This window comes from Sinocyclocheilus rhinocerous, unplaced genomic scaffold (genome assembly GCF_001515625.1).
Source record: "Sinocyclocheilus rhinocerous isolate Xijiao unplaced genomic scaffold, SAMN03320098_v1.1 scaffold50, whole genome shotgun sequence".
NCBI classification, from domain to species: Eukaryota; Metazoa; Chordata; class Actinopteri; order Cypriniformes; family Cyprinidae; genus Sinocyclocheilus; species Sinocyclocheilus rhinocerous.
This window is the reverse complement of record NW_015641057.1, coordinates 2,133,893-2,146,586: the sequence shown is the minus strand read 5'-3', so window position 1 is coordinate 2,146,586 and position 12,694 is coordinate 2,133,893. Positions and strand designations below refer to the sequence as shown.

The window sequence follows — 12,694 nt, the reverse complement described above, 5'->3', positions numbered from 1 at the left end:
AAATAAATGGCCAAGAATTCGTTCACTTCCGCATCAATCCCTTCAAGATCATCCACGGCAGACAGTCTTTCTCAGAGTCAGGTTAGCAGTCGGCGTACCTTCATTATTAGATGTGACAAAGTTGTATTTAAAATTGTCATTATGACATAATTTCAATAAAGGATTCTTTAGCTAGCGACGAAAAAATCTAATACGTAAACAACGACTCGTGAAACAGGATCCTTAGAAATGCTCAAATATGAACAGCAAAATCTAAAGATAAATTATAAATAGAACTACTCATCAGACTTAAAAATAAACTTCAAAATCTTTATGAGCCTGTTGTCAGTGAAAGCAGTCTATTAAAATACAGATACTTGTTTAATCTGTAAGGATCGAATAAAATACAGCAACGGTTAATTCGACTGAAAAGCAGCATTCATGTCCGCATCAAGTCCAGAAATCACAAGACCACAAATGTAACCAATTTATAAATAATCTATGTATAGAAGACAATTTAAATTTGTGAATATAGCTCATCCTACCGCAGTGAGAATTAATGTTACCTCTTTCTGCTGCTCACGATCTAACTCTTTATTCAGCACGAGTTGGCCATATTTTCTTCCATTTGCCCTGGTTAGTACATTAAGAATAAAGTGTTCATTGTTTTGAAGTGTATATGACTGCACTGCATTCCGACCAATATCCGCATCATACGCCTCTTCTAGTAAGTATGAAGAACCTTTGTCTGCTGATTCTTGTATTTCGAATTTAATAACACTTTCTTTGAACTGAGGTGAATTGTCATTTATGTCCTCAATATTGAGAATGAAGTGATGCAGCTCTAAAGGATTTTCCAGTACAAACTCATTTTTAATAAGGCATGAAGCTTTCTTCCCGCTAATCTCCTCTCTGTCGATTCTCTCCGCTACGATCAGTTCTCCAGTATTCAGACTACTCATCAGACTTAAAAATAAACTTCAAAATCTTTATGAGCCTGTTGTCAGTGAAAGCAGTCTATTAAAATACAGATACTTGTTTAATCTGTAAGGATCGAATAAAATACAGCAACGGTTAATTCGACTGAAAAGCAGCATTCATGTCCGCATCAAGTCCAGAAATCACAAGACCACAAATGTAACCAATTTATAAATAATCTAGACAATTTAGACAATTTAAATTTGTGAATATAGCTCATCCATAAACTCTTATAGGTCTGACGTTAAATGAAAAAAAAAAAAAAAACATGAACATAACAGCTTTGTTGAAAATGAAATGACTAGAGGGCATGGAACAACCAAACATTCTCTAAGTATGTGTAAAGAGAAACACATTAATTATAACATTTACTCTTACTAGGTCTTCAGCAACACGTCAACAGCAACACACACGTCCTGTACAGCACCATGGACAACTAATAGAAATAGTCCCTTTCTACTAAACTGCAGTGAACTGGGATTTAAAATGAAATACGAATTTTAAAGTACTTTATAAAAATGTTTCAGATAACAGACAACAAGAGGGATCCAAGAAACTTAGCATTTCTAAAAATCATTAGAAAGCATGTTGTCGAAAAAAAATAATCTGTAAACCAAAAATAGTACAAACCTTTCTGAAGAAAGACTTCGTTTGTCCTACCTGAAAGGAATCGTTCACTTCCGCATCAAGCTCAGATTAATGTCACAGTATCGTTTTCTGTTACCTTCAGTATCAATCCGCGCTTTTCGAGATGACAATCTGTTCACATCGAGCCCGAGATCCTTTGCTATATTTCCAATCACAGATCCGCGTTTCATCTCCTCCGGAAAAGAATAGATCACCTCTCCATAAGCGGTGTGCGCCATCAGCACGAAGAACAAAAGACAAAACATCTCAGCAGTAACACAGAACCTTCGGAATTCTTGAAATATTAATTAGAAATTGAATCCAGTATTACCACGCACAAGAAGCATATAACCCAATTTAGAATAATAGACGTAGATAATATCAAGCAGTCAAGTCGCTGTCGACGATTTTCTATAAAGAGATGGGATGAAAGCCCTATATGACATCACAAACAGGGTGGAGAGATGTGTACTGAAGACATACATTGTTTTGCAGGTAAACAGCGACACTATGAGTGAAATGAAGAAACTACATAATGTTCATATCTCTGACAGGATTATGTGTGGGTTATAATCCTTTAGCAATACCACAGCCGGCAGCAACATGCCCTGATGAGTGGAAGATAAACACGACCACAATATTCATAACATTTCAATCAATCAATTAATCAATACATACATATATATACATACATACATACATACATATATATTATATACGCACATCGCGGGATCGTGATCTACAACACGTAAGAATAAAAGGACACTAAATGTGAATTGACAGTGCACAGACAGCAACGGGAAAACCTGTTCTATGACATTTATAATCAAACTAAAAGAAAGTTTAAAAAGTTTCTGACATACGAAACTGATTTATAAGCCAATTTCACGTAACTAAGTCATCGATGAAGAAGAAGAATCACCAAAAGGCTTTAAACTTTTTGAATCTTATATATAATATAAAGAGCCCGGTTTGGTATTTTCTTGCACATGAGCTCTGTAACTCTGCTCCTGAAATACAGGTGGATTATCATTCACGTCAGCTACAGTCAAGTGAATGTTCTTAGTGGAAGATAAAGGCGGAGAGCCCTCATCAGTAGCAGTAATTGTAATATTATAATCAGAGAGCAGCTCGCGGTCTAATTCACCTGTGGTCACCAGAGAATAGTAATTTTTGATTGAAGGTACAAGTTTAAATGGGACGTTTTGCTGAATGGAGCAGCGCACCTGTCCGTTATTCTCAGAGTCTCTGTCCTGCACATTAATGATGCCAACCTCTGTACCGAGTAACGCATTCTCGGGAATGGAGATTTTAACAGATTTAGTTATTATGGTAGGGGCATTATCATTGACATCAATAACATCTATTAACACAGTGCATCGACCTGCTAGACCTTGACTATCTTTAGCCTGAATCGGCAGTTCAATTGTACTCTCTTCCTCATAATCTATGATACCTGTTAGTTTAAGTTCACCAGACACTGCATCGAGATCAAATATGTCCAAAAGACTTTCTGATAAATGACTGAACTCATACGTCACTTCTCCATTTTGTCCCTCGTCAGCATCAGTAGCGCTCACTGTCACCACTACAGTATCTAGAGGAGAATTTTCAGGCAGACTGACTTTATAGACGGTCTGACTAAAGACTGGAGCATTATCATTAGCATCCAGCACAGTGACGTGTATGGCTACAGTACCTGATCTCGGTGGAGTCCCGCCGTCTACCGCAGTGAGAATTAATGTTACTTCGTTTTGCTTCTCACGATCCAACTCCTTATTAATAACCAGCTCTCCATATTTTACTCCATTTACCCCTGTAAGAACACTAAGAATTAAATGTTCGTTGTTTTCTAATGTATATGACTGCACTGAATTCACACCAATATCCGCGTCGTGGGCCTCATCTAATAAATAGCGTGATCCTTTGTCTGCTGATTCACTTATTTCGAATTTGATTATATTTTGTTTGAACTGTGGTAAATTATCATTGATGTCCTGAATATTAAGAATAAATCGATGTAGCTCCAACGGATTTTCCAGCACTAGCTCCTGTTTAATAACACATGAAGCTTTCTTCCCACAAATTCCCTCTCTGTCGATTTTCTCCGCTACAATCAGTTCTCCGGTATTCGTATTAATGTCACAGTACCGTTTTCTGTTACCTTCATTATCAATTCGTGCATCACGACTTGACAGACTCTTTACATCTAGCCCGAGATCCTTTGCTATATTTCCAATCACAGATCCGCGTTGCATCTCCTCCGGGAAAGAATAGCTCACGTCTCCATAAGCAGTGTGCGCCATCAGCACGAAGAACAAAAACCCAAACATCTCAGCAGCAACGCGTAAGGTTTTGATCTATCTATATGAAAATCAACTAAATTGTATTGAAGTTATCAGCATGTAAAGCCAGTTGAAATTACTGAATTTAGTTTATGGTCGATATATGAGGACAATAGAGGAATGCACCGCTCACCGTCGACGATTTACAGCGAGCTGAGAGGTCAGTTCTCAATATATATGACATCATGAACAGGATGGAGAGAAACAATATGAACGTCAACGATTGCACTGGTGAACAGCGACACTAAGAGTTCAATTATGAAACTGCAGAAACCCTCATGCCCCTTCTGACATGTACAACTTGGATATAACACTTACGATGCACATAAAATGGCATATTTGTAGTTTAAAACATACTTGTAGGATATGAAGAGAAGAAGTTTAAAAAAAATCACATTTACAAGATACTTCGTAGTTTGCCCATGGCACGAAAAAATTTATTCAACATCACAGACAATAAGTTAAAACGCATCAAAGCCTACCTTTGAGTACAACCAACTGTAGTCTTGGTATGACATCTTAAAATCTAAAAATCACGAAATCCAGTTTGCAAGACATATTATGCGATCCTGTGGCAGTTTTCACAATTAAACAGATAGCCTACATTATTTTTATTTTGAAGAATATATGAGTAAATGTGTGTTGTATGAGTACAATCCTTTCTCTTCCTTCAATCCACGTTTAAAATCCGCTCCAGCCTCTGTAGCATGACATACTATAGTTAGCTATTGCACAGTGTTTAGACCTCTAATCAGACGCTCTAAAAAATTAACCAAATATTTATTTTATGCTTAAGTAATTAGAAAGATCTCATTATCTGAGGGGAAAAAACTGAAATACACTAACTTAACACACCTGAAATGTTTCAAAGCAACTGTGCAACTAGAAATATCACACGACTTAAAAATTGACACAGGAGAAAATATGATACCATTTGCATGTTGATGCACGCCTTGCACCACGAAATGTTTACAGAAAAGTACTTAGTGCTAAACGTCAATCTTTAAGCGCGCCACGGAAGAGAAATTATTTCAAACATGAATAATTCACAAATTGTTTTCTTGATTATTTCAAAAGCAGAAATGTTTAATGAAAGGACAGGGGTTACACAGGACTAAATTGAGAAAAATACAATAAAACAAAACTATAAACGACAAATAGGTCCCAACTTAAATGTTCTTCTCACTATCGAGAATATCATGATTTAAAAAGGCGAATCACCCTATATGTAACTTTTCGGAGCATAAAAATACACTTATATCTCAGAGAAAGCGCAGCAATACGTCATGGGCTACTTCATTAACAAGAAAGGGACCATAAACATGTACTTTCCCATTCCATTCAAAATACATCGAATTCAAACTTAAAAATGTAAAACCACAAAGCAATAAAACAATCACAAAAACAGGCCAATCATTAATCATCCTACAAATGTCGATTCGCCAATTTCCCAGCGGAGGCACATAAACATGATCTCAATATTCATAGCATTTCGAAAATAAGAAATAGGATATAGATTACTTATGTAGGAGCAACAACCCACAGAACAGTACACACCAGTGCAGCACCATGGACAGCAACAGGAGAAACATACGCTGCCATTTCCAATCTGACTGAAAAGGAGTTTTAATAGATTTTGCTGGCCAAAATATTACTGGTATCTGAATTGAATTCACTTAGTTAACTTCACATAACTGAGGCGTCGATGAGAGAAACGCAAATCATCATTCAATTACAAACGACAGAAACTAGAGAGACACAAAAATGGATGTTAGACAAAACGTTAAGATGACCCTAAGAACTATTAGTTAACAGAAGACAGACATGGATTACTATGCAAGCTCACCAAACAACAATTTGTGAAAGATAGCTTAACTAATAATTGCTCAAACATGACCATACACATCTAAAAATAAATGATACAAATACCAAAGTACATTCAGATTCCAAATTGCCCCTTAAAATGTTTGTCTAAAACGAAGTTCTTAAATGTGTCACGAGACTTTTTACAAGAACAGTGTGTCTTGCCAATGAAAGTCGATTTAGTACATAAACACATTTAATCTGTTAACACACACATTATTTAAAAAAGCGATTTTATTAGTCCTACCTGAGACGAATCGTTCATTTCCGAGCAGCGCACCTGTCCGTTATTCTCAGAGTCTCTGTCCTGCACATTAATGACGCCAACCTCTGTACCGGGTAACGCATTCTCAGGAACAGGACTGGTGAGAGATTTAATAATAAGAATTGGAGCATTGTCATTTATGTCAGTAATTTCTATTACGATTTTTGAGTCTGAGGAAAGACCATATTCGTCCTTAGCCTCAACAATAATGTCATACCTTGATTCATCTTCAAAATCTATTCGCCCCTTCACGGCAATTTGTCCAGTTTGATGATCCAATGAAAATGTTTCTTTAGCAGATTCAGATAAATGCCCAAACTCATATGTGACTTCTCCATTTTGTCCCTCGTCAGCATCAGTAGCGCTCACTGTCACCACTACAGTATCTAGAGGAGAATTTTCAGGCAGACTGACTTTATAGACGGTCTGACTAAAGACTGGAGCATTATCATTAGCATCCAGCACAGTGACGTGTATGGCTACAGTACCTGATCTCGGTGGAGTCCCGCCGTCTACCGCAGTGAGAATTAATGTCACCTCTGTCTGCTCCTCACGATCCAACTCTTTATCAAGCACTAACTCGACATAGTTGCTTCCATCTGTTTTTGAATTCACCGCTAAAACAAAATTTACTTTTTTTTCTAATATATATTTTTGTACTGAATTGTGGCCGACATCAGCATCTCGAGCCTCAATGACACGAAAACGAGCACCTTTATCGGCATTTTCACTTATTTCGAGCTTGATTACATCTTTGGGAAATACTGGCGTATTGTCATTAATGTCTTGGATTTGTAAAACAACACGATGCAATTCCAAAGGGTTTTCTAACACAAATTCGAAATTAAGCGTACAGGAAAGCCTCTCCTTACAAAGCACCTCTCTGTCTATCCGATCGGCCACTATAATTTCTCCCGTTCTCAAATTAATGTCGCAGAATCGGTTTTTGTTACCTTCAGCATCAATGCGAGCTTTACGAGATGTAAGTCTGTTCACATCGAGCCCGAGGTCCTTTGCTATATTTCCAATCACAGATCCGCGATTCATCTCCTCCGGAAAAGAATAGCTCACATCTCCATAAGCGGCGTGCGTTATGACTATAATCAGAGAAATGCCCACAATCAGACAATGCGTCGGAAAGAATCTGCGATCCATATTTCCCATGCAGGCTAATACTAAACAAAACCAGAATATTTCCGAGCATTAAACGAAAGCAAAATGAGATAATCTAGAAACCTCGCTGAAGCGGATACAATAGACCCGTCCAGCAGACAGAATCGAATAATATTTCACTAGAGCTGATGTGCCTTTACAAGGAATGACATCATAAACAGGGTGGAGATAAAATAACATTATGTCTCAAAACCTCTGCCGGTAAACAGCGACACTAGGCGTTAAAATGTGAAAACTGCAATTTATGATCTCAACATAAGTGCACAGGAAATCAGTAAAGTGTAATCAGATTTAAGGCTCAAGAAAAAGAGTCCAATAAACGTGACAAACAAATAATAAATAAATAAACATTGAAACCGTAGTTGTCGAAGTGTAAATGTATACAATGCTCAACAGAAACAGCAGAAAAAGATCAATTTCACACAAAAAAACCCCGTCAAATTCAAAGCCACAAACAGAAAAAAAAGATGCTACTATTAGATTCTAATCAGACAAAATGTTAAATGCCAGCCACCTAAAAAGCTGAATACATTAATGATTTGCAAAAATAAAGACATTTGAAAGAATGGGTGACAATAAGATATGCAAGCTTACATATCACTGAACAAATAAAAGTCTGGTCATATTTCAACTGAAAAGGAAACTTCACTTTATTGATGAAAAAAAAACATTCTGCTCTCAGAGAGTTAATATATAAGTCCTGTCATTTTTAACAAAACATGTAAATATAAAAACAATACTCAAAAATCCTGAAAATTGAAAAGCACAAGATTCAGTGAATGCCAGAACCTTATGAAAAAAAAAACATCTGAATTTACAGTGGTGGCCAAAATTATTAGAACACTACTAGTATTAAAAATGGTTTGAAGTCAGTTATTTCTATCTGTTGCTGTAGTGTGTCAGTAGGAAATATCCGTTTACATTTCCAAGCATTCATTTTGCCATTAATTGTAATAATCCAGTGAGATTTTAGTTTGCACAAGGAGTCTGACAACAGCCTGTGCTCCACACAGAGATCTGATCTCATCCAGTCTGTCTGAAATGACATGAAGAAACAGAATAAACTGAGACAGACTAAATCCAGAAGAACTGTGGCAACATCTCCAAGATGCTTCAAGAAATCTACCTGCAAAGCTACCTGAAAAACTACGCGCAAGTGCACCAAGGGCAAAAGCTGCTTTAAGCGCAAAGGATGCTCACACCAAATGTTGATTTAATTTAGTTAATAGAAGCTAATTGATAAAGAAAATCTATTTATGGCATTATTTTTGACAGCATCCTCATTTTACAGAATTTTTACACAAGTGCCTAAATTTTTAACAGTAATGTAGCTTTGCAGGTAGGTCTCTTTAAGCATCTTGGAGACGTTGCCACAGTTCTTCTGGATTTAGTCTGCCTCAGTTTGTTCTGTTTCTTCGTGTCATTTCAGACAGGCTGGATGATGATGAGATCAGATCTCTGTGTGGAGCACTGGCTGTTGTCAGACAAAAATCTCACTGGATTATTACAATTAATGGCCAAATGAAAGTTTGGAAATGTAAACTGATATTTCCTACTGACACTACAGCAAAATATATATAGAAATAACTGATTTAATCCATTTTTTTAGCTGGTGAAAATAGTGTTCTAATAATTTTGGCCACCACAGTAAATCCATGCCTAACAAAAAGGAATAAATTCTAAATAAATTAATATGAATCTTACCTCATTTGATTGTGCATCAAGCCCTTCAAGATCATCTAAAGCTGACTTTTTCAGAGTCAGGTCAGCAGTCAGCGTGCCCTCATTATAAGATCTGACGAACTTGAAGTCACTAGTGCGCGAGCCCGTGGTCAGGTATGCGTCATAATTGTAAGTGCTGCGGAGACGAGTTTAAATGGGACGTTTTGCTGAATGGAGCAGCGCACCTGTCCGTTATTCTCAGAGTCTCTGTCCTGCACATTAATGATGCCAACCTCTGTACCGGGAAACGCATTCTCGGGAATAGGACTGTTAAGGGAATTAATCACTATTATAGGGGGGTTATCATTGATATCAATAACATGTAATATTACTGTACAATGACTAGCTAGCCCTTGACCATCTTTAGCTTGAATCGGCAGTTCGACTGAACTCTCCTCCTCAAAATCCACGAGTCCCTTTAGTTTAATCTCTCCTGACACTGTATCAAGGAAAAACAATTGCCGGACAATTTCGGATAAATGACTAAATGCATAAGTCACTTCTCCATTTTGTCCCTCGTCAGCATCAGTAGCGCACACTGTCACCACTACAGTATCTAGAGGAGAATTTTCAGGCAGACTGACTTTAATTGTTTGGATCTAGAGAAAATAGTACGTTGGCATTTTTCGAAATTCGACTAAACTCGTATGTGACTTCTCCATTTTGTCCCTCGTCAGCATCAGTAGCGCTCACTGTCACCACTACAGTATCTACAGGAGCATTTTCAGGCAGACTGACTTTGTAAACGGCCTGACTAAATACTGGAGCATTATCATTAGCATCCAGCACAGTGACGTGTATGGCTACAGTACCTGATCTCGGTGGAGTCCCGCCGTCTACCGCAGTGAGAATTAATGTTACCTCTTTCTGCTGCTCACGGTCTAACTCTTTATTCAGCACGAGCTCGCCATATTTTCTTCCATTTTCCCTGGTTAGTACATTAAGAATAAAGTGTTCATTATCTTGAAGTGTATATGATTGCACAGAATTCCGAGCAATATCGGCATCATGGGCCTCATCTAATAAGTAGCGAGATCCTTTGTCTGCTGATTCTCGTATTTCGAATTTAACGACACTCTCTGTGAACTGTGGTGAATTATCATTTATGTCTTCAATATTTAGAATGAAGCGATGCAGTTCTAGAGGGTTTTCAAGGACAAGCTCATGGTTTATGACACATGAAGCTTTCTTTCCACAAAGTCCCTCTCTATCGATTCTCTCCGCTACGATCAGTTCTCCAGTATTCAAATTAATGTCACAGTATTGTTTTCTGTTACCTTCAGTATCAATTCGAGCCTTACGAGATGACAGTGTGTTCACATCGAGTCCGAGATCCTTTGCTATGTTTCCAATCACAGATCCGCGTTTCATCTCCTCCGGAAAAGAATAGCTCACGTCTCCATAAGCAGTGTGCGACATCAGCACGAAGAACAAAAGATCAAACATCTCGAAAGCAACGCGGAACCTTTGGAATTCTTCAGATATTAAGCAGAAATTAAATCCAACAACAAAACGACAAATGTAAAATTAAATTGAGAAAAATCGAAAGGAGTACACTATTAGACGATCAGTCACTGTGGACGATTTTCTACAACGAGAGGAGCTTGAAGCCCTGTGTATGACATCATAAACGGGGCGGAGAAATGTGTATTGAAAACACACATTGTTTTGCAGTTGAACAGCGACACTATGAGTTAAAATAAGAAACTGTATGACATTCTTATCAGACATAATTGAATGTTATTACACACAAAGAACGCGTGTTGTACTTAGCAAATCATTTTATTGGTATGCAACTGTGTAAGCCAGCAGCAACATCCTCTTAAAGAATTAATTCCCCCGATAATGAAAATGTTGTAATTTACTCACCCTCATGTCGTTCCAAACCTGTATAAGTTTCTTTCTTATGTTGAACACAAGAGAAGATATTTTGAAGAATTTTGAAGAGCCAAACAGTTGTTGATCCTCATTGACTTGCATAGTAGGGAAATAAATATTACGGAAGTCAATGGGGTCCATCAACTGTTTGATTACCAGCATTCTTAAAAATATCTTCTATCATGTTCTATATAAGAAAGAAAATCATACAGGTTTGGAACGACATGAGGGTGAGTAAATGATGACAAAATTTATTTTTTGGGGTTAACTATTCATTTAAGTGCGAGATATAAAGAAGGCCACACTATGCATGTTATTAAAAATCAAATAAACAAACAAATATAGAGGGATAGAGAGCTATACACACAAAATACCGAAAACCAGTAGTAAACAGCAGTGCAGCACCATGTACAGCAACACGGGAAACCTGTCCTACGCCATTTCCAATCAGATTAAAAGTACGTTTAAAAGATTTCTCTCAAGGGAACGTTACTAACATATGAACTTAATTCTCATTCTAAACTAACTGCATAGGAAAATGACAAAGACAAAAGTAAAACTATTTAAATAGCAATATTTTATCACAAACAATTACAAATGTCAGACTCTAGAAGGACACATACTGATGACAAGTTTTAACGAAATCATTCGTCAACAGAATGAGACGGATGTCCTTGAAATCTTTAAAAGATCACTAACAAACTACTTTTACAGCTCGACTTCAAAATAAGTCCAAAAAGTGACAAAAAAGAACTACCGCATACATGACCAGATAATGTAAAAAAAAAAAAAAGTCGCTTATACCATCAATATTTTCTAACTCCAAACTGACCCTGTTAATGTGTCTACAATCAAGCATTTGAAAGAGCCACGTGAACCGCTAAGAAAAAAACCTTTGCTAAAGAAAGCAGTCAGTTGAAACCGCAAATATTACATTTAAACAAATTAAATCCACCCAATTATTTTTAAAGAAAGTATCAAAGGCTTACCTTAAACGAATCGAGCATTTCCGCATCAAACCGTTCAAGATCATCCACAGCGGATTGAGTCTTTTTCAGAGTCAGGTCAGCAGTCAGCGTGCCCTCATTATAAGATCTGACGAACTTGAAGTCACTAGTGCGCGAGCCCGTGGTCAGGTATGCGTCATAATTGTAAGTGCTGCAGAGAGTTCCCGCGCCCTCCACCTCTGCGTAATTTGGAGGCAGATATGCGCTGGGAATGGCTACAGCTCCATCAAACAACAGTCTGGGCTTTCTCCTGCGACAAAACCTCACGGCCAGGATGATGATGATGAAGGTCAGGAAGAAAGTGGAAACGGACACCAGCGCGATGATCAAATAAAACGTCAGTTTGGAGCTGCTCTCGTCGCGAGACATGTCTTTCAGTTCCGGAACTTCAGCCAAGTTATCTGATATAAGTAAATACAATGCGCACGTGGCTGAGAGAGAGGGCTGTCCGTTATCTCTCACGGACACAATGAGGTTCTGTTTCATGCTGTCAGATTCAGAAATGTCCCGCTGCGTCCTGATCTCTCCGCTGTGGACACCGATAGTGAAAAGTCCCGGATCTGTCGCTTTAATAATGTGATACGAGAGCCACGCGTTCTGGCCAGAATCCGCATCCACGGCGACCACCTTAGAGACCAGGGAGCGTGCCTGCGCAGCTTTGGGTACCATCTCGGTCATGAAGGAGTTTCCTTCCGGAGAGGGGTATAATATCTGAGGGGAGTTGTCATTCTCATCCGTTATGAAGACACTCACGGTCACGTTACTGCTCAGAGGAGGAGAACCGTTATCTCTGGCTAACACCAGCACTTTGAAACTTTTCAGCTGTTCGTAATCAAACGACCTCACGGCATGAATGA

At 37.9% G+C, this 12,694-nt stretch overlaps 4 protein-coding genes across 4 annotated transcripts in view; all 4 read right to left on the bottom strand.

The window, feature by feature from the left end:
* Positions 1–1,850, bottom strand: part of LOC107754535 (protocadherin gamma-A12-like) — a 6,071-nt gene extending 4,221 nt beyond the window's left edge. Inside the window, exons 1-2 of the mRNA XM_016571012.1 lie at positions 1,636–1,850; positions 546–933 (exon numbers count right to left, since the gene is read on the bottom strand). Of these exons, the coding sequence (XP_016426498.1) occupies positions 546–933; positions 1,636–1,850 (603 nt within the window). The remainder of the gene's footprint in view (positions 1–545; positions 934–1,635) is intronic.
* Positions 1,851–1,965: 115 nt separating this feature from the next.
* LOC107754534 (protocadherin beta-15-like) lies at positions 1,966–7,320 on the bottom strand. Its single transcript, XM_016571011.1, has 3 exons — positions 6,073–7,320; positions 2,574–2,810; positions 1,966–1,995 (listed from the first exon to the last, which is right to left on the bottom strand). The coding sequence occupies exons 1-3, from the start codon at positions 7,219–7,221 to the stop codon at positions 1,966–1,968; spliced, it is 1,416 nt and encodes a 471-aa protein (XP_016426497.1). The 5' UTR covers positions 7,222–7,320.
* Positions 7,321–9,062: 1,742 nt separating this feature from the next.
* LOC107754533 (protocadherin beta-15-like) lies at positions 9,063–10,410 on the bottom strand. The gene is made up of 2 exons (XM_016571010.1): positions 9,591–10,410; positions 9,063–9,451 (listed from the first exon to the last, which is right to left on the bottom strand). Exons 1-2 carry the CDS (start codon positions 10,396–10,398, stop codon positions 9,063–9,065), a joined length of 1,197 nt encoding a protein of 398 aa, XP_016426496.1. The 5' UTR covers positions 10,399–10,410.
* Positions 10,411–11,807: 1,397 nt separating this feature from the next.
* Positions 11,808–12,694, bottom strand: part of LOC107754532 (protocadherin beta-16-like) — a 5,736-nt gene continuing 4,849 nt past the window's right edge. The window contains exon 6 of the mRNA XM_016571009.1: positions 11,808–12,678. Coding sequence (XP_016426495.1) covers positions 11,808–12,678 — 871 coding nt within the window. The remainder of the gene's footprint in view (positions 12,679–12,694) is intronic.

Coding starts and splice junctions, on each gene's coding strand:
- LOC107754533 (XM_016571010.1), bottom strand. CDS start 10,398: ATGTTTGATCTTTTGTTCTTCGTGCTGATGTCGCACACTGCTTATGGA. Junction 9,452..9,590: donor AGAAGTCACATACGAGTTTA/GTCGAATTTCGA, acceptor AAAATGGAGAAG/TGACTTATGCATTTAGTCAT.
- LOC107754534 (XM_016571011.1), bottom strand. CDS start 7,221: ATGGGAAATATGGATCGCAGATTCTTTCCGACGCATTGTCTGATTGTG. Junction 2,811..6,072: donor ACTCTGAGAATAACGGACAG/GTGCGCTGCTCG, acceptor AATAACGGACAG/GTGCGCTGCTCCATTCAGCA. Junction 1,996..2,573: donor AGCAGAGTTACAGAGCTCAT/GTGCAAGAAAAT, acceptor ATCTCTTTATAG/AAAATCGTCGACAGCGACTT.